The sequence below is a fragment of the Myotis yumanensis genome, unplaced genomic scaffold, assembly GCF_028538775.1.
Source record: "Myotis yumanensis isolate MYYU_CA2020_CCGP unplaced genomic scaffold, mMyoYum1.0.hap1 SCAF_8, whole genome shotgun sequence".
Taxonomy (NCBI): Eukaryota; Metazoa; Chordata; class Mammalia; order Chiroptera; family Vespertilionidae; genus Myotis; species Myotis yumanensis.
Window position 1 is genome coordinate 14,262,041 of NW_027223759.1, and position 22,076 is coordinate 14,284,116.

The 22,076-nt window shown below is 35.8% G+C and overlaps 2 protein-coding genes and 1 pseudogene across 7 annotated transcripts in view; 2 read left to right on the forward strand and 1 right to left on the reverse strand.

Moving 5' to 3' along the window:
* Positions 1–22,076, forward strand: part of CREB1 (cAMP responsive element binding protein 1) — a 58,553-nt gene that overhangs the window by 10,111 nt on the left and 26,366 nt on the right. For 3 of the 5 annotated variants that reach the window (XR_011472386.1, XM_070421971.1, XM_070421974.1), the window contains exons 2-4: positions 12,918–13,039; positions 17,596–17,742; positions 18,496–18,537. Coding sequence is in view for 4 of the 5 variants with exons in the window: in XM_070421971.1 (XP_070278072.1) it covers positions 12,926–13,039; positions 17,596–17,742; positions 18,496–18,537 (303 nt within the window). In the remaining variant the exon portion in view is untranslated. Of the gene's footprint in view, positions 1–5,949; positions 6,119–12,917; positions 13,040–17,595; positions 17,743–18,495; positions 18,538–22,076 lie in introns of all 5 variants that reach the window. The other 2 variants (XM_070421973.1, XM_070421975.1) reach the window with 2 other exon arrangements.
* On the forward strand, positions 7,330–7,499 carry LOC139015943 (U2 spliceosomal RNA; annotated as a pseudogene).
* The window catches only part of METTL21A (methyltransferase 21A, HSPA lysine), a 38,714-nt gene continuing 35,705 nt past the window's right edge, over positions 19,068–22,076 (reverse strand). For both annotated transcript variants that reach the window (XR_011472387.1, XR_011472388.1), the window contains one exon: positions 19,068–19,212. The gene's annotated coding sequence lies outside the window, so the exon portion shown is untranslated. The remainder of the gene's footprint in view (positions 19,213–22,076) is intronic.

Consider the following 22,076-nt stretch of genomic DNA (forward strand, 5'->3'; position numbering starts at 1 on the left):
TATATTGCTAAATATTCCATTTTATGGATACACATTTTATCAATAAATTCATGGACATTTGGACTTTTGGGCTATTTATTAATAAAACTGCCATGAATATTCATTTATTGCATATGTTTTCATTTCTCCTGAATATATACTTAGGAGTTGTTGTTGAATTATGTGGTGACTGTTTAACCATTTGAGGAACTGTCACACTTTGCCAAAGCTACTGTACCTTTTTACATTCCCACTGGCTATGAGGGTCACATCCATACCAACACTTGTTATTCTTTTTCATTATAGCCATCTTGGTGGGTAAGAAGTGGTATCTCTGCAGTTTAGATTTCTCTGATCACTAATGATGTCTAGAATCTTTTCATGTACTTATTGGCCATTTATATATCTTTGAAGAAATGTCTATTCAGATCCTTTGCCCATTTTTAAATTGAGTTCGTTGTCTTTTTATTGAGTTGTAGTTCTTACTATTCTAGAAACAAGATATATGATTTACAAAATATGCTTTCATTCTGTGGATTGTCTTGCTTTTTTTTCCCCAGCCAAGGAAGTAAAGGTTATCAATTAAAGAAATGGTGCCACACCTAGAGTCGCAGGTGAGCTCATGCCCAAACACCTGGCTTCCTGGTGGCTTCCATGTGATGGATGATATAGAGGACTAAAGGAGTTAGGTCCTGATTAGGGTCACACTGTATTGATTGGTCAGTCTGTTCATTTTATTTATTTTTTGTTTGTTTCTTAATCCTCAATGGATATGTTCTCCATTGATTTTTAGAGAGTGGAGGATTGGGAGAGAGGAACATCAATGTGAGAGAGAGAGATCTATTGGTTGCTTCCCTCATGTGCCCCGACCAGGCCTTGCAACCCAGGTACATGCCCTTGACCAGGAATTGAAACCAGGACCCTTCGGTGCACAGGCCAATGCTCTGACCAGTGAGCCACACTGGTCAGGTCTTCACTTTCTTGATGATGCCCTTTGAGGCACCAGAGTTTTTAATGTTGATGATTTCCAGTTCATATATTTTTCCTTTTGTTGCTTGTGCTTTTGGTGTCCCTGTCTTGGACATCATAAATTCTTATTTAATTACAACATTTTCTAAATATCCCTGAAAGCCCAAACAGGACACCATTATTTGATGAAAAATAACTAAAGCCACTAATGCATATTTGACTTATACCATGTCTCCTCTGGACTTCCATTTATTCTGTGTCCAGACCTCTTAGTTGGGGTAACTGATGATGTTTCTTTTCATCAGAAACAAAAATCAAGAAATGACAACTTTAAGTGAAACATTTTAAGTACTATGTTTTGAGAATTATTTGTTATGAGAGAATTTATTATGACACTTGTGTGGGTGTAGTGTATGACTCATAAATTCTACTGTATTTGGGGAATTCATACTTTACAAACTTTTACCCTGAAGAGAGTAGTACCCATAACTCTTTTGTTTTTACATATGGTTAAATTGAGCCCTGGAGAATTTTAATAATTTATTGCTGACCTAGCTTGTTTAGCTCAGTGGTTAGAGCATCGGCCCCCAGACTGAAGGATTGTGGGTTCGATTCTGGTCAAGGGCACATACCTCGGTTGCAGGCTTGATGGAAAAATATCTTTGGGTGAGCATTAACAAAAAAATAAAAATAAAATAATACCAGAATAAACTGTTTTTCCATGCTGCAAACTGTAAACCTACTTTTGTTCCACCCTATATTTTACCCATTGTTAGCTTGTAAGCCCAGTGAGAGAAAGGTTCTTGTCTGCTTCTTTTTAGTTCCCATAGTTTTTAGCAGAACACTTACATATGTGATAGGCACAGAACATGTATTTGTTGAACAATTCCCTCTTTCAGGGTCACAAATTTAAATGGATTAAAAACAGTGCCCCTTTAGAGTTGCACAGATTAAAGGAAGTGGAAATATAGATTTCATATAATTAAAATGTACTGAAATTACAGATTTATTTTTTTTAAGCCAAGGAAGTTAGGTTTTTTCCATTGCTTAAAAATTTTTCATACTTTGAATTTTTATTGACTCATCCTGTCCCATCTCTGAGACATGAGAAATAACATGAGATTGCATTAATCAAAATGACCTTACCAGAAGTCACTACCAGGCTAATATGCTAAGTGTCCAGTCATCTGGTCAGCCATTCAACCAATCAAAGCATAATATGCTAATGATATGCTAAGGCCTCTCAACTGCTTGCTATGAGGTGCACTGACCACCAGGGGGCAGACACTCCGACTGGTAGGTTAGCTTGCTGCTGGGGTCAGGATGACAACTGAGACTGAGCGAGACTGGCCGGACATGCCCTGGAGCCGTCCTGCAGTTCATCCCCAACCCCAATTGTGCACCGGTGGGGTCCCTCGACCTGGCCTGCGTCCTCTTGCAATCCGGGACCCCTTGGGGGATTTTGGAGAGCCAGTTTCAGCCCAACAGTGGAACGACTGGTCACTATGATGCTCAGGACCACCAGGGGGCAGACACTCAACCCAGGAGTTGCCCCCTGGTGGTCATTGCACTCCCACAGGGGGAGCGCTGCTCAGCCAGAAGCCAGGCTCACTGAGCACAGCAACTGTGGCGGGAGCCTCTTTCACCTCCACAGGGGAGCGGGCCTAAGCCATCAGACAGACATCCCCTGAGGGCTCCTGAACTGTGATAGGATGCAGCCTGGGCTGAGGGTGTTCCCTCCCCACCACTGAGTGCACGAATTTTGTGCACCGGGCCTCTAGTCTTTATATATTAACCATGGCTAATTTTTAAGTATAGTCCCAATATATCCTTGGTTCCATGAATGCTTGGGCTTTTTCTAGTAAGAAAGACGTAGTTAAAATGATTAGCATGTTGCTTAATAGACCATGCAGTTCCATTGCCAAATGCAAAGAATTCTTAACTTTTTGTAATATTGGAGGTTATGTGGTATAGCCCTGAACAGTATTGTAAATTCCTTACAAATCTCTTAACATCTCTAGTTCTTTATCTCAAGTCAGAGCCAAAACCAAAATTCCTGTCTGACGAATCCTACTGTAATGTGCTGACTTATTTAAGGAAAACTGAATTTTCAATCTTCCATGTCTAATTTGTAAATAATTTGCCAAGAATAGCATTTCAAATTTAGTTTAAAACAGAACTATTAAAATAATAAATTGTTGATTTTATAAACTTACTGTTCAAAAGCACTTGGACATTGATTTCCATTTGATCGTGATTTTCACAAAGTCCCTCTGGTTTTGTTGAGTAAATGGAATAGGTCACACTTCTGTGGGTCTTTACAGTTTCGGCATTAAGGTAGTTTATGAAGCAGAATTTAAAAGTTGAAGACAGTTTCATTCTTTAGTCAACACAAAAATTGCTTTTCTAAAAGTAACTGTATGTAGGAGGTGTATGTTTCCTTAGAAAACAATTCAGCTCCAAAAATCCATTTAGTAGAACTTCATATGTGGAAGTTTATATAGGATCACTTCTTTGAAAGGCTTATGGTGTAAAAATCTGGAAACATATTTTCAGTTGGCTGTTTGGAAAGAAAGGAGAATGGGGAGAAATGGGATAAAAGGTTATCTAAAATAATGCATAGTCATGGTTGCAGTAGTCTTACCTGCAGGAAAACAAAGCATATACATTTTGCCAATACTTAAAAAATAACAACTTTGTTTTAAGAAAGTACTAAAGTTTTCTTATTGAAAGGTTCTATAGATTAATTAATTAGCTACATATTCTAGGATAGCTATCATAAATCATGCAGTACATTTCTATAAATCAAATAACATTTTTCTAATTCACTTCTATTAAGTACTTCCTTTGAGGGGACGGTATCTTTTCTATAGTGCATGCTATATATTTTAAAATAACTTAGTTTATTAAAAATAGTGTTCGAATTTGGTATTCACAATATAGCAATAAATTAGAAAATATAAACATTGAACTTAAAGCAGCTTCTCTGAGTTCAATTCAGTAAATGTATATAGGTCATTAATTTTATTAAATAACATTGAAAAGATTCACCTTTGCTGTATGCTGCCTTCTTTTTTGGTAGCATTGGTACAGGTATTTTCTATTAATACAAAGAATTTATAAAAAGACATAAACACATTTTCAGATTTTTGCTTTATAAATGATTAAATCTTATCAATTCAAGTAATAGAGAATTAATTTCATATATAACTTTCCTTGCCTTCCTCTGATACAAACATGTGAAAATCGCAGCCCCCAACAAATATTTTTGCGGCCCAGCCAATATAATGGTATGTAAGAAACATTTTAATAAAAATTTCATAACTTAATTTTTACAATATCCTGTTACACATAATTATTAATAATGAACTACAACGTTCGCTAATGACTGATTACTATAATCGTGTTGCAATTCATTTCCCTTACTCGCCAGCGCACCATTTCTCTCCACCAATACTAGCAGCAAATATTTTAACAGCCAATTGTCACATCATTAGTCTTGTACTGACTTGCTTGGTGTGCGCAACAGAAAATATTTTGCTCCCGGAGAACAAGAAAAATAGGTTTATTTACGTTATGCTTATTAATTTGTGCAGTTATTCAGTGTCTGGTAAGTTAATGTTCAAGAAAAAATATTAATTTTTATTAAAATGTTCTATTATTTTATGTTAACAATTACTCATTTATTTCAGCCCTGGGTATTCAACATGTCTCTATCAAAATAAACCTACGTTTCTATGAACATTAAACCTTTTGTTTTTTTTTGCGGCCCATATAAACTTAAACCTTGTTTATTTGGCCCATGTTAGCCTTTGAGTTTGACATGCTTGCTCTAATATCTAGAGACTGAGGTATGAGTTTGTTCTTCAATTAAAGGAGAAAGACCTTGGTAAGAGCACAGAGAAAATTGTGTCAAAATACTTAGCTTGATAGACACCAAATTTATTTTATTGCATCGTCTGTTCTTTTACTGTTTTCCTACAAACGTATATAACCTCATTTTGTTAAGGTGTGATCAGTATAATCTAATAAAATTTTTATAGTTGAAGTTGATATGTGTATTGAGGTGTGTGTGTACATTATATACATACATTTGAATATGCGGTATAACTACCTGATTTCAGTGAAGATAACTTGTATTTAATACCAGAAGACTATTATTAGCATCAGAAACCTGGAGCATTATTAAATTTCCAGTATTGATTGCATAAATCTCATTATGCTTGATTGGACATATCTGCCTATATAATAAAACCCTAATATGCAAATTTACCAAATGGCAGAACAACTCATCGCTATGACGGGCACTGACCATCAGGGGGCAGATACGCAGCACAGGAGCTGCCCCCTGGTGGTCAGTGCGCTCCCACAGGGGGAGCACCGCTCAGCCAGAAGCTGGGTTCATGGGTGGTGAGCGCAGCGGCAGTGGTGGGAGCCTCTCTCACCTCTGCTGCAGGCAGGTGGACATCTGCTGAGAGGTCCTGGACTGAGAGAGGGCGCAGGCCGGTCTGAGGGGAACTCCCCTCCCCCCAGTGTATGAATCCATGTACTGGGCCTCTAATGATAAAGATAAATGATAAGTATTTAAGGTTAACAGCCAAAAGAAAAATTGTACAAGGAAAAAGATAAAGGGAAAAAGGCAGTGCAACATAGTTATTGATTACTAGAAAGCTGAAGTCTGTTGTTTAGCACCTCAAAGTTTTACCACTTTCTTTAGTAAATCTTAACACTTTAGAAAATTAATACAGACATGTTGAAGGTGTTAAGAATGTGTTAGCAAGGCTTTCAAACTGTTACGATATCCTAAAACTAAATAATAAGTACCAAATAATTGTAGAGAGTATTACGTGTTGCTCATAGATGTTTCTAGGTATACCAGGTGTACCGGTTAATAATTTGATTTTGTAATCAAAGAAAACACGATAATTTCAAGAGAAACATCAAAAGTGCTTTATTCAAAATAATGTCCATCGCTAGCTACACATTTTCCCCATCTTTCAGGTAATTTGTGGATACTGTCCCAGTAGAACTTCTCTTGTTTTGAGGCAAACCATTCAGAGACCCAATTTTTCACTTCTTCGTATGTTTTGAAGTGCTGCTCAGAAAGTGTGTGTGCCGTCGATGAGAACAAGTGATAATCTGAAGGAGCAAGGTCTGGTGAATACGGCAGGTGGGTTAATACTTCACAGGTAAGATCTTGTAACGTGTCTTTAACTGGTTTTGAAGTGTGTGATGGTGTGTTATCATGAAGCAAAATTACTTTGCCATGTCTTCTGGAACATTCGTTTCACCATCAAAGCGTGGTTCAAATTGATTATTTGTTGTTGGTAGCAATCAGTATTAACGGTTTCACCTGGTTTCATAATACACCACACCTTCCTGATCCCACCAAACACAGAGCATTGTCTTCTTTCTGAAGCAATTTGGCCTTGCAGTCGATGTTGATGGTTGACCTGGATCAACCCATGATTTTGTGCATTTGGGATTCTCAAAATAAATCCACTTTTCATCGACAGTCACAATTCAATGCAAAAAAGACTTTCTTTCATGCCATTGAAGCAACATTTTACTGATGACTTTTCGGTTTTCCATTTGTCTTTCGTTCAGTTGATGTGGCACCCATTTTTCTTCCTTCAAAATCTTTCCCATTGCTTGTAAATGATCAGAAATGTTTGTTGAGCAATGTTTAATCTTTCTGCAAGTTGTTTTTGAGTTTGACATGCATCTTCATCCAATAATGCTTGTCATTGTTGGTCTTCAAACTTTTTTGGTTGACCTGGACATTCTTTGTCTTTCACATTGAAATCATCACTTTAAACCGTTTAAACCAGCGTTCACAAGTATCTTGAGATGGAGCATGTTCACCATAAGCTTCCCGAAGTATACGATAACTCTCAGCAGCACTTTTCTTCAAAATAAAATAATGAATTAAAACTTCCTGCAAATGCTTTCTTTTTGGCACAAAATTCAACATTTTTAAGCATAAAAATGTATATGATGTTAACACCTTCAGAAAATTTGACATAGGAAGTTTTGAAGCTTACTGTCAATACAACAAAATAGCATACATATCAAATCATATATATATCAACATATGTGTAACTCCATCTATTGAAAAAAAATCCACATTATTAACCGGTACACCTGGTACTTCTGCAAAATATTTTTGGTACTGCATTTGAGTATGACAGAATAGTTATTTAAGTTTTAAAGTCATGTGCCCAAATGTGCCTTTTGCTGTGGTTACCCTGGAGATTTTAAACTAATGCTTAGATGATTTCCTTAAATCCTTGGACTTTTGGATTGTTAAGAGTTCAGGAGGAATGTATTTGGTGTAGGGTGCAGGGGTAGGTTTTTTTCTCATTTATAATTGAAGTTATTATCGCTTCTCGGCCTTTTGGCTAAGATCAAGTGTAGTATCTGTTCTTATCAGTTTAATATAATTGAAGTTATTTACATTTTTTAAGTCAGCATTTATATGTTTTGCTAGTTATGGCTGCATATTTCTTCAGAGTCAAAAATGCACAACAGTTCATTTCTTTGAACACTTACCTCCCTTAGACTAGATTGATTTGGTCATAGATTTAAAGGATTAAAAAGTAGACTAGGTTGTCGGGGAGATGGGTCTACGTTTCATAAATTGAACTAGAATGTTTAGGATTGTAAGGACTGGGACATTTAGTAAAGGTCAAAATGGTTTAGGAAATAGAATGAGGTGATCTGTAGCATTCTTTCCTTTTGCCCAATGATTATTAACAAAACTGATGAAACAGGCTTGCTTTCTTAATTGATTTAGTTAACTTGGTAGAGGCAGATAGAGATGGAACTAGTGCTGCTAGGAATTTGTCCCTGACTTGTATAGTTCTGTATAGAATTGAAATGCTACTTTAAATCAATGAAAGTTTCACTGTTCAGCTTTTATAATATTGAAAATCCCTCAAACGTCTTTTCCAGGTTTATTTTTTACACAGCATTTCTCACCATCTGATTTACTTTCTCTCCCCGTTCCCTCACACTAGAATATAAGTTCACAAAGGAAAAGTGTTTTACAATTTTATTTTGTATATTTCTTTATCTTCAGTAACTTGAACAGTTATGATACTGAAATACAAATATATGTAAACTGTTGAAGATATTGTTGGTTTTAGAAAAGTGATTATTTACTTGTGAATTTCCTCAGGTTATATTGCTATATAAAGTAGAAGTAAAATCTATTGCACTATAAAAATTCTGAACCCAGTACTTACCTTAAGAGACATCATTCTCATATTCTCATTTTGCCCTAGTAATTGTTGATTACTTTGGATTGACCATTATGTATTGTGATTTCTTTTCTCTTTGCTTCTATACAAAATCTGACACCAGCCAGTGACACAGTCATTTCTCAAAGGTCTACCGCAATTTAAACCGTTGCAAAATGGGCAGATGACCTGAATAGACATTTCTCCAAAGAGAACAAACAAATGGCCAAGAGACATATGAAAAAAAAAATGCTCAAAGTCCCTAATCATCAGAGAAATGCAAATCAAAACCATAGTGAGATTTATGAGGTATCACCTCACACCTGTCAGAGTGGCTATCATACAAAAATCAACAGACAAGTGTTGGCAAGGATGTGGAGAAAGGGAACACTAGTTCACTGCTGGTGAGAATACAGGTTGGTGCAGCCACTGTGGAAAACTATGGAGTTTCCTCAAAAAATAAAAAATGGAACTTCCGTTTGACCCAGCAATCCCAATTCTGGGAATATATCCTAAAAACCTTAAAACACCAATCAGAAAGAATATATGCACCGTATGTTCATAGTAGCATTATTCACAATAGCTAAGATTTGGCAATAGCCCAAGTGCCCATTGTTAGATGAATGGTTAAAAAAGCTGTGGGACATTTACACTATAGAATATTATGCAGCTGTAAAAAAAAAAGGGATCTCACCCTTTGGGACAGCATGGATGGACCTGGAAAGTATTATGCCAAGTGAAATAAGCCAATCTGAGAAAGACAAATATCACATAACCTCACTTATTTGTGGAATCTAATCAACAAAATAAGACCCAAAGCATGGAGGTGTTGGGGGACGGGAAGAGATAACCAAAGAACATAATGCATAGCCCATGGACACGGGCAATAGGGAAGTGAAGACCTGGGGGAAGAGTGGGGAGGAGCTGGGAGGAGGAGAGTAAAAGGGGGGGAAATGGGAGATATCTGTAATACTATCAACAATAAAAAGCAGCCGAGACCGGTTTGGCTCAGTGAATAGAGCGTCGGCCTGCGGACTGAGGGGTCCCAGGTTCGATTCCAGTCAAGGGCATGTACCTGGGTTGCGGGCACGTCCCCAGTGGGAGATGTGCAGGAGGCAGCTGATCAATGTTTCTCTCTCATCGATGTTTCTCTCTCATCGATGTTTCTGACTCTCTATCTCTCTCCCTTCCTCTCTGTAAAAAATCAATAAAATATATTTTAAAAAAAGTTAAAAAAAACAACAATAAAAAGCATTTTAAAAATAAAATAAAACTTTGCTCCTACCATTTTTCTTACCAGAAAAGTTATCGTTTCCCCTCCACATTAATCAGTACTATATTGCAGAGCACATTCTCTTATTTTAAATGTCATGGCAGTGCTCATTTGACATTTATTGGGATGTTTAACTAAATTACATTTTAAACTTTCAGATATCTACTATCTTTATTGTGTAAAGTGATACGGCCTTATTCATAAATTTCTTGAAGGCTTCTAAGATAGAAAAGAAAAACTTCTCTGAAAATTAAGAAAAGGGACTGTTAAACTATTTAATAACTATAACAGCAGTTAAAACGAGAGCTGTGTAGTAAGTAATAGAGACTCTCCAGGTAAAAGATAATTTTGTTGAATAATATTCTGGTCTTGTATCATTTTTTATTGATTTCTGAGAAAGAAAGGGAGAGCAAGAGAGGGATAGAAACATCAGTGATGAGAGAGAATCATTGATCTGTTGCCTCCTGCACACCCCCTACTGGGGATCAAGCCCAGCTGCCGGCCCGGGGCCTTTCTTCCCTCCTGCGCCGCCCCCTGGTGGTCAGTGCAAGTCATAGCGAGCAGTCGAACTTCTGGTCAGTCACACTCTCGAGGGGACAATTTGCATATTAGCTTTTTATTGTATAGGATTACTTTTAATCAAATTAAGTTGAGCGAAACTGTAATGAATGATAGTATAGGCAAAAAAAAAAGGAGGGGTGAATTGAGATAAAGTCTTTTAAAAATGGTTGCGGCCAGGCTGGCATTGCTCAGTGCTTGAGCATGGACCTATGAACCAGGAGGTCACGGTTCGATTCCCAGTCAAGGCACATGCTTAGGTTGTGAGCTCTATCTCTAGTGTCGGCGTGCAGGAGGCAGTTGATCAATAATTCTCTCTCATCATTGATGTTTCTATCTCTCCCTCTCCCTTCCTCTCTCTGAAATCAATAAAAATATATTTATTAAAATAAATAAAAATGGTTGCTTACACTCTGCCTACAAAGGAAGTATTGTGATGATAAATTTTATTATCTTCATTTTCATTAAAATGACTGGAGAAGATGGAGAAAAGTTTGTGGATTTCTGCTTTTATTTGGCTTGACTTAGTATTAATCTCAAATGGACTCATTTACCTATTACTATTGAATCGTTGTAATATTGTTATTACTTTCACTTCCATTTTCTCCCAGACCAAAAGTATGCACAACATTTAAAGCACATAAATTGTTTTGTTGTTACTGTTGCTTTCTATTACTTTTGATGTTTTTCTTAAATTCTTTAGTTTAAAAGAGCACAGATCATTAAGTATAAAAGTCAATAACTATCACAAATGATAATCAAAATTATTTGATAACTTTAAAAAAGAATTACTTTACTCTTTGGAAATATAGGGTAAACAGTTTGGGCAAAATTTAAACAAAAATAGTAATTTCATGTAAACTGTATCTGGGATTTTAAAAAATCTTTTCAACAGGTATCTCAAAATTATTATTGAAGCACAGTTTTAGGTTCATAGTTTCAAAATGTTATCCATGATTTCTGCTATTAATTTTTTTTTTACATTGTACAAGTATTCCTGAATCTTTGCTCATGGGAAGAGAAAAATAATATAAAAAGAGGTGAAAGTCAGCATCCTATACATGTCTACTAAATCTTCCTCTATTTAGAGCTACCACTTACAGTATACTAGAGGCCCGATGCACGAAATTCTCAGCCCTGCCTGCCTCACCGGCCCTCACAGCCCCAGCTCTGGCTTCGTCCGGAAGGTCTTCCTGACAGTTGTTCTGTTAAGTCAAATTAGCATATTAGCTCTTTATTATATAACTTCCCATACCTTTTTCCGTGCATATACCTTTACAACAATATTTTTTCTTGTTTTAAACATAAATCAGAGGTCTATTTTATAATATGTTCATGGCCCACTGTTAAAGTATGTCATTATAGATTTTATTTGTCTTTACTGCTATAATTTCTTTAAAGGTCCTCCTAATGATACTTGTTTCCAGTTCTTTGCTATTATGAAAAATTTCTACAGTGAATATCCTTGAACATATATCTTTGTGAACTAGTCAATAATAGTTCAGTAAGAATTTCTTATTGATTAGTACTTTCTCTGTATTCTAGAGGTTACTGTGTTAATTATATGTGGCAGATATTTTCTCCCTGTGCACTTGTCTTGATGGCTTTTGCCATATAAATGTTTTAAGTAATTATGTAGTTTAGTCAGTTGACCTTTTTCTTTTTTATCTGTTTTATGAATTCTGAATTTCTAAATTACTTTTATTCCTTTCCAGAGATATTTCCACTTTAACTTTTAACTGTCACTTGTAAAAAGCTTTTTTTTATAGAACCTTGTAAATGATGGCAAAATGTATTAGTATGTGACACATTCTGATGGCATGTAGTAAACACATAAGGAACAGTGAAATGTTGATGGTCAATTTCAGAGTTACAAAATAAATGTAATGAAGTCTGGAAAAGCATTTTGGGTTTTATGTTATTTATACAATCGTAGGTAATTTTTACTATTAATAAATTCATTTTGACAAGTAATATGCTAGGCACTGAATGATAACAGTAGTCCAAAGATAAGAAGTAATCCCTTTCATTGTGAATCCTTTACACATGATGGCTTCCCCAGTTATCAGAAATTTCTCTCATCTCTAGGTAGCTGCTGCTGCCATCCAGTTCTGATAACCCAACAAATATACTAAGCCCTTAGCATAGCAGGGCTCAAAAGTAAAAAAACATCAGCCTAATTAAAATTATCCACAATTTTGCAATTTAAAATTTCAAAAGTGTGTGTGTGTGTGTGTGTGTGTGTGGTGTTGCATACTATACATAGTGAGAGGAATCAGAACACTAACATTTTCATGTGTTTGGAGCCTCCAATTTGGCTCTGTGACTAATTATCCCACCTTTCTATCTTGATACCCCACAACTTGGGCTCTTGAAACTTGGGCTGATTTTGCCCTACCTCCAGTAATTTCACATGGAAGTAGCTTCTAATTTTTCTGTCCCCCCCCCCCCCGCCCCATAATAGGAGGGAATACTCTTATAGGAGGTACCACGAAGCCAGTATACCTTATCATCAGCTCACTTCTCTCTACCCTCTCTTCATTCCTGATTGGTATAGTTTGAAAAATTATAACTTTGCTCTCTCTCTCTCCCTCCCCTTGTCAGTAGGGGAGATTCATGGAAGAGAGAAATAGCCTAGGTAGAGTAATCTCTCATTGGGAAGAAATGGCAAGGAAAAAGAAAGTGTTTTTCTTTTTTGAAGGGACTGAAACATTTACAACTCAGCAAATTTGGACAAGCTTTATAATAATTAAGCTACATTATATTTTAACTAGATTTTTTTAGTGTATTTGCTAACCTAACCACTACATAATACCTATTAACTTGAAATTTGCCTTTAAAGTCACAAAAAGCACAAAGCACTATAGTGCTTGTAACACTCTTCCATATTATTGTAGGTGGCTAAATGACCATGGAATCTGGAGCAGAGAACCAGCAGAGTGGAGATGCAGCTGTAACAGAAGCTGAAAACCAGCAAATGACCGTTCAAGCCCAGCCACAGATTGCCACATTAGCCCAGGTATTAAATACATGGAGAGATTCCAAGTTGCTTCTCGTCCGAGAGGAATATGTTTTTATTACAGAGATATGCATAGAATGAACACAGACATTCTTAGACTATCAAAATTCCTATTTTAGTATTAGACTAATTTTAGAAATGATAGTATTAATTCAGTTGCATATCAGAATAAAGTGATTTGCTAAACACTGATATCCTATGTGTAGCAGCATGATTCAGAAAATTACATTTTAACTAGTGGGCAGATTAATTGTCTCTTAAACAAAGGAAGAAAACCTTATAAGTGCTTTTTTTCGTATCATGCAAATTTATTTTGGGACATAGGAATGCAGATAATCTGAAAGGCTAAGTTTATATGTGCTTAAACTAAAAATATAGGATAAGTAAATAAGTTGACACACAAGTAAATTTCAAGGATGATAGTTTTTGTTTCCTGTATATTTTAAATATAATTCATGATTCTTTCATTTTGTCTTTGTTTGAAACATTCTATCTCTGAGGTTATATTCTCTCATCCTTATTTTTTGTTAATAGATATTTTTCCTTAAATAGTTTATTTTATTAACAACTGTTTGAACATATATGAGAAAGAGGGCTAATATAAACACCAAATAGCAAAAATAAATATGCTAGGTAAGGGTATGATATTGCCTGTTTCATGTGAAGTCTCCCAGGAGAAAATAATCCTAGCAGAGGCTCTGGGATATCATACCTCAGCTTCCCAAAGAGTTTTAAAGCTCTCTTAGAGGAGTCACTGAGCAAGAATAGCATCTTAGGAAATAGAGGGCCAGCCATTGATGGTTACCACACTGAGTTAAAGTGTGGGCCAAAAACTGGACCTCCAGGAATATAATTGGGCTGATCTGTTTTCTCCTGAGGTCACTCAGGCCCACCTCCAGTCTTGAGGAATAGAAGACACATGAGGATGAAGTAAATGTATTCAGATGAGTCAGGTGCAGGAACAAAGAAGTAGAACCACTGCTTTATCAGTACATGGTTGGAAAACATGCACAGATAAGAATCTGGGCTCATCCAAGCATTTGGCCCTCTAGTAAGAAGATACAGTGCCACGGGGGATTTTGATGGTGACAGCACTCAACATGTCTCTCTCTCACATCACACTACCTTTTTCTGGCCTGATGTCCTCTAAGTCTGCTATAGTACATCATTCTGGAAATTCCTTCCCCCTACTGACTTTCTTGAGAAGTTTGTGTTCTTAAAATAGGAAAGCATGATTTCCAGTGGTTTCTTGAGCAAGTTTAGGTAAAGAATTCTTGGTAAAGAAATAATTTTTCTTTCAAATTTTGAAGACAAGTAACTTCTAGTGTTGCTGTTTGAGACTAAATGCATCTCTTATTTTGTAACTCTGGTATCCTAAAAAAATCTCTTCTCTGTTCATAGTGCTTCATTATTTCATTATTGGGTTACTAGGACCTTCATTTGGACAATTTTTCATCCATTGTCCTATGTATTCAGTGGGTCCTTTTGTAGTGGGAACTCATGCTTTCAATTCTGCACAATTTCTTTAAATTATTTGGTTGATGGTTTTTACTCTTTTCTCTCTAGGATTCTTGTGATACAGATGTTATACCTATAGAATTGTTTCTCTAATTTTCTCATCTCTTCTTTCTTGTTTTATATCTCTTTTGTCTTTTTGTTCTGTTTTCTGAGAGATTTCCTCAAATTCACATTCTTACCCATCTGTTGAAATTTTTTTATTTCTCCTGTCATGTTTCTAAAAGTTTCTTTTGTTCTCTGAATAGTCCATTTATGTTTTTGTTTTTTGTTTTTTTTAAAATATATTTTATTGATTTTTTACAGAGAGGAAGTGAGAGAGATAGAGAGTTAGAAACATCGATGACAGAGAAACATCGATCAGCTGCCTCCTACACATCTCCCACCGGGGATGTGCCCGCAACCCAGGCACATGCCCTTGACCGGAATCGAACCCGGGACCTTCCAGTCCGCAGGCCGACGCTCTATCCACTGAGCCAAACCGGCTTCGGCTCCATTTGTGTTTTAATAGCATCCTGTTTATATTTCACAAAGGCAATATTTTTTCTTATATCAGAATATTAATTAGGTTTTATTTTAAGTTTTCATCTCTGTACATAGATTTTCCTTTATAGCTTTTTCCCCCTTCCATTTGTTGCTCTTCATCTTTCATATTAGAATGTGATTTGTAGTCATCTGTTCAGGTTTAAATGTAGGGAACCAAAAAGCTGTGTTGGAAGCTCTGTGGATATGTTTGAGGCTTATAATTAGTTGTGAGCTTCACTTAGGGTGACTGGCCGTATATTTTAGGTCTTTTATCTGCCCCTTGGCATTGGTCAGGTTCCCCAGAGAAAGCTTCACTAATACTCTGCTTGTATGGTAAAGGCCTAGGTAAATACAGAGAAGACTGAGGTTTAGTACTCCACCTTCAGCAGTTCCCTGTGTTAGGCAGTCAAGTCTAGAGACACTCTCTATCCAGGGAATCTCCACTTCTCTGGCAGCATGGGATTCCTTAGTTGTTCTCTCCACAGGGAGTGAGGAGGGGTTTCAGTTGCTTCTGAAACAGCCTTCCTTATCCTCATCCTTTTACTCCACCTTCCAGGGTGTCTTAGATTCCAAGCCCTTAAGGATTTTATGGTGCAAATCATGCTTTCCCTGCCTCCACCCTATGAGTTGGCTTTCTGAGGTCTTCTAAGTGTAATACCATTCATCCATCTGCTTTCCAGCCTCCAAATTTCTTCTTTTTTTAATCCTCACCTGAGGATATTTTTTCCCCATTGATTTTTAGAGAGAGTGGAAGGGAGGGGAGAGACAGAGAGAGAGAAACATTGATGTGAGAGAGACACATCGACTGGTTGCCCCACCCCACCCAACCCGCACCACCTGACCGGGCTGGGGATCCAGCCTGAAAACGAGGTATGTACCCGTGACCCTTCAGTCCACAGGCCCGATGCTCCAACCCCTGAGGCCAACCAGCTAGGGCCAGCCTCCAAATTTCGTATTCTTTTCCATTCTCATGCTTGCATGATTATGCCTATAAAAACAAAATCAGTTTCATGAAATTTTATTGGAGATTCAGGAAGGAGCAAAATTATTATACACATGTTCAATATGTCATTCTTACTAAGCAGTCCTCTAGCACTTAAAACTTTTGAAAACAGGGTGGCATGATGTTTGAGTTTTAGGAAAGCTAATTACCATTTGTATATTTTTTTGTTCTTTTTATCCCTAATTACAGTTGTTTTCACTTGCTCATCCAAGTCTGTAACACATACATCATACATTGTCAACATAATTTCCTTTTGTCATTCCGATATCTGCTTTTGTTTCCATTGTTAGTCTTTTTTTAATAAATGTATATTTTAATTGATTTTGAGAGAGAACGGAAGGGAGAGGGAGAAAAACATTGATGTGAGAGCAAAACATTGATCGGCTGCCTCCTGCACACCCCCTACCGAAGATTGAGCCACAACTTAGGTGTGTGCCCTGACCAGGAATTGAACCAGCAACCTTTCTGTGCATGGACGACTCCAAACCAACTGAGCCACTCTGGCCAGTACTTATTGTCAGTCTTTAATACTAGAAAAATATAATAAAATTGTCTAACATTGTTCTTGGCATATAGGTCCCCAGTAACTGTTCACCAAATGAGCAAATAAAATTCCTACCCCAAATTTGTGCTAGCATAGGAATAGTTAAGTACCATCTGATAGATATATGGCATAAGAGCCCTTTGTACCTACATATTGACTCATTAATAGCGCCTTCTTTTGTGCCTCAGGGAAAAAATGGTTTCTCTTATATTTTCTAAACTCTGCTCCTTTATTCCTTCAAGAGGAAAATAAATCCTTAAAATATCAACTATTACCAGTTTAGTGATTTATTTGGGGGGTGGTAGAAATTTTTACCTTATTATACCTATTAATACTTCCTCATTAATGAAAGGCATACTAGTAATTAGTTTAAGATAAAACTGCTGTGTATTATAAAATGTGCATTTGTTATAGACTTAGTAGCTAAGTTTTGCCCAAGCTTGAGAGCAATTATATTTCAGAACATGATTTATTTAATACATGTTACTAAGAAGACTTTTATGTTTAGGTCTAACATATTGCTTGACTTTCAGTAAATTACTTAATCTCTTTGAGGGATTGGCATTTCTCTTTCTAAAATGGATATAATCCTGATTACCCAGGCTTGATATTTTTGAAGAGCAAAATGAGAAATTGGGTATGAAAGCAGGTGGGAAAATGTAAAGTTCCATACAAATAAAGTAGTATTTAGTTTTCAAAGGAAGTCTATTATATATTTTGTTATTACATTAAAATAGTATTTTGATTTTTGTCATTTCGAAGGAGTTGAAAAATGGGGACGGGGAGGTATTTGAAGTCTTTTTATTCTTTAAGAATATTAAATTTAATCATTAGTTTCTTTCACACCAATGAAATACTTACCTAGCAAAAAGGTCATCATTTTGCTGCTAAATTTTGCTTTATATTCAACATAAGTACTCCCAAGAAGGTATCTGTGATGGTAATTTTTTTCCATGTTCAACACAATAGGTATCTATGCCAGCAGCTCATGCAACATCATCTGCTCCCACCGTAACATTAGTACAGCTGCCCAATGGGCAGACAGTTCAAGTCCATGGAGTTATTCAGGCGGCCCAGCCATCAGTTATTCAGTCTCCACAAGTCCAGACAGTTCAGGTATGTGTATAAAAAGTTCTGCATCTATTTTTATAACTGTGGTTTATAGTTATATCTCTATTCTTTCATTAGTTATGAAAATAGGGGCATTATGTAGTTCAGAGTTTATTTTACTTTACAATAAATGAATATGCTGCATCTGTATAGTCACTTTTATAGGAATGCATATACCTAAGAACAGACATAGAAGAAAAAGATTTTCTTAAGCTATAGAAGAAAGAGAATTGATTGGGGGAAATCTTTAATAAGTACATGGGATAAAATGAAAATGTTTGGGAGAGACTGTAAGGCTCATGTACCTCAATTAAGGAAAATTAAGAAATAAAACTAATATCTTTGTAACTATTTTCTAAACATGCAACTAAAAAAATAAACCCTTGCCAAAAATTAACTAATAACCTTACCTAAGATATTATTGAATTTAGAGATTACATAAAGCATTTGTAATACCAGCTATGTTTAGGGTTCTAAGTTACAGAATATAACTTTGAAATAATGATATTTCAGAAAGGGCACCTTAAGAGTCAGGGATTATACTACACATTATCTCATTCTTTAGAGAGATTGTTCCTTTGAGTTGGATCCAAAGGAATTAGAGGCATGTAGACCTCTGAAGGTGACTACTCAATTGTAGGGAAAACCTAGAACAGTATACATCTTTGCGGTCAGCTTATTGAAGAAGAAAAAAAAACTTGAACGTTCATTCAAGTAGGCCATAACCCCAGCCTCCCATTTCATATTTTTGCTTCACAGTCTTCCTGTAAGGACTTAAAAAGACTTTTCTCCGGAACTCAGGTGAGTCCTAGGTCCTAGATTTGGAGAGAACTATTTTTAGAAAGGAAGGTGAGAAATTTTTCTTTATGTCTTTGTCCTTCTCTGTAAACATGGGATTCAGATTTGAATAAAAATCTTAGAGATCTTCTAAGTCTAGGCCAAACTTGTTACTTATCCAGCTCTTAGTCTGTGGCTTAATTTCCCTATCTGTCTTTTCTTCCTTCCTCTAAATTATAGCCCAGCATTGCTTTCAAAGGAAGGAAGGTCATATTATCTCCTGAGGTAACCAATTTATAATTTTTAATTAGGGATAATTGCTAAAATATTGTTCCATGTGATCAACCAGGTATGCCTTTTCTTTTTTTTAATCCTCACTGAGGATATTTTTTCCATTGATTTTCAGACAGAGACCAGGTATACCTTTCACCAGGTGATCCCAGTTAAGCAAGTTTTAACTCCTTTCTGTTCGACTGCTTCCTATTCCCATCTCCCACCCCCTTCCGATTAAAAAAATAAAAGATCAGACCAAACAATTTTCTATTTTTCTTCAGTCATTTATTGTGTGGTGTAGCTTTGATTCCTCATTACCATCCTCGTTGTCTTCTGTGGGTGAGCCTTGCATTTTCCTTGGGCATGGTAGCCAGACTGATGGGTATTTGTAGAGGGAAGAAGTGTCTCCTTTGTCCTGGGAGCATTCTGTTAACATTGAAGGGGGACTAGTTAGATCTTGTCTGCCATATTATCCTTTTGTGTATTGAGCTGCTGTTACCTCCCCGCTTCATTATGTCCTTGTGCTTTTGGCTTGCTTGAACACTTAGTGGGGAAAAAAGGATGTTTTCATGTGAAATCATTAAATTGTAGGAATTTCCATACTGAAAGATACCTGGAAGGGAATTTTTTACCAAGTAGGAGTCAGTATTGCCCAGTTAAAAATGGAAGAATTTGATATTTCTGTGGAATCATAGTGGATGGGTTATAGTCTCTTATACTTTGCCTCCATTTTTATTTCATTAATGTTACCTTACATTCTCTATCCTATGCCATTACTAATTCCCTATTCATATCTTCTTCTTGATAATAGTGGAAAGATTCTAAAGCTCACATTAATCTTTACTTTTTCTATTTCACTTAATAGTAGGAGATCTTCCTATAAAGAACACCAAAAAATTACCAAAATTATACCCACAAAATTTGTTAAGATTACAGTTTTTGGTAATAATATGTGATATTTGTTTATTCTTATTTTTCATCTTTACTTTGTGACAACAATAATAATAATGTGGACCTGGGGTTCATAGGGCCATTAACTCTAGAAATGGGTTCATCTTTTCAAGAACACATTTTTTTCCATTAAGGTGAGTTATGCCTATAATTGAAAGCCTGAATTCTATAAACAGAGACATAAATAACAGTATTTTTTAAAAAGGGCCTAAACCATGGAGAATCTATTACATTTTAATGGTCACTTCAGCTGGTTAACAGTGACTAGTATTAATAACTAGGAAGTAGTTTACATCAAAAAAGGTGATCTCCAACAGGAGAGAAGGGGTTTCTCAAACTTCTAGATGGGAGAATAGTATTATTTTAGAACAGCATTTCCAAAATATACAAGGCACATTTCTCAGGTGTGAGAATAACATATTAGGACTTCTGTTTATATTTTTTAATCTAAGAATATCAGAAACTAAGCTGTAGTAATATTCCATTTATTACTTGACATTGGTACCCTAACTCTATCTTATGTATACGTAAGAGTCAAATCTCACGTATTATGTGAGTGACATAAATGTATAGAAATTAACAGTGGCGTCCTCACTTTTTATTTGTTGGTTTTGGATGCATTTTTAATACAGTGTAATTTAAACATGTCAGAGGATTTATGGATTACCTTAAATTACATTCATTCCTTCAACAAATTTTTATTGATCAGATGTTATGTGCCAGTCACTGTTCTAGGTGCTTTGAAAGACAGCAGTGAACAAATAATACTTCCCTATTCTCATGAAGATCACATTTGAGCGAAGAGAAACAATGAAAAAATAAAATATGTCAGGTGAGGATAAGTACTGGGAAGATGATTAAAGCAAGTGAAAGTGATGGAGAATGGTTTGGAGAGAAGGGTGTTCTGTTTTATGTCGGGTGGTCAGGGAACATGGTAAGCAGAAGGCAGTAAAGGAGGCTAGCCCATCTATATACTGTATATAAAAGGCTAATATGCAGAGTGTCCCCTCGGGAATTCGACTGGGAGACCGGGAGTTCGATCACTCCCTATGACGGGCACTGACCACAACAAGGGGAGCGGGGGGCGAGGAACGAAGGAAGGCCCCGATTGGCCCTGATTGCTGGCTTGGCCTACAGACCCTACCCATGCACCAATTTTGTGCACCTGGCCTCTAGTACAATAATAAAAGGAAGTCCAGAGGCTGAGAAGTGAGAGTATGGAATAGCGAGGAATAGTGAGAAGATGTAACTCAAATAGAGTGAGCAAGGGGAGAGTAGTTGGAGATGGAATTTTTGATAGAATCTTTACAATACTGTGTAATGTCATGGGAGCAACAATAAAAATCTTTTGTGCAACATAGAGGTTTAGTGGTTATATAGCAAAGTGTGTAAGAGTTATCTAATGAAAGGATGAATTGTTTGTTTTTTTATGTAAGATACGTGTTCTGAAGATTCTGGTATTTTTAATGATGGCAAGCAAGGATGTGCAAGGGACATATTACCTAATATATTTTTGGAAAGAAAATCTCTTTTATCCTTTCTGGGAGAAAGTGACATATTAATGCATGAGAGAGGAACTAGTTTTTGAAAGAAACTTGTGCTGTGGTGAGAGCATTTTGAAAATAAAAGTTTGGAAATATTTTCATACCTTTTTTTAAAACTGCAAACAATAAAAATATACTGCAAAAACTGTAAATTTGGCACCTAAAAAGTCAAATCTATATACTTTTAAAACCTGGAAATAGAATTTTTCAAACTTTTTAGAAGTCCTCTAGAGTTTCAGTAGGTGTTGAACTTATTGGTTAAAATATGAAGCCATAATACCTTTTATTAGCATATAGTAACTGAGAACCAGGGAAATGAAAATATACTAGATAAATCTCATCAAAAGTTTGTATAACTGGTAGATTGTTTTATTAAGTAAGCCCAGCCAAAAATTCACCTATTTATATCTACACCTCAAGAGGTCTCTTTTTTTCAACAATAGCAGATTTTAAATCATATTTCAAAAGCCCAAGCTTATAATCATATTTTTGAGTCACTGTTATAAAGTATTAAATGATTTTTGACAAAGCACATTAAAGTAAATTATACACTATTAAAAATGAAATGATTTAAGAAATTTACAGATACATTTTAATATTTATACTTGCTCTATCTCTTTAAAATACTGTTTTATATGTAAAATAACACTTATAATTTACAAATAAGAAATATATGCTTATGTAAATTATATGCTTATGTAAATTTTTCTTATTTATAAGGGAGATCTGCAGATCAAAAGTGCTTGGAAGTTATTGTTCTAGATTTTTATTAAACATCTTGATCCACTGAGTAAA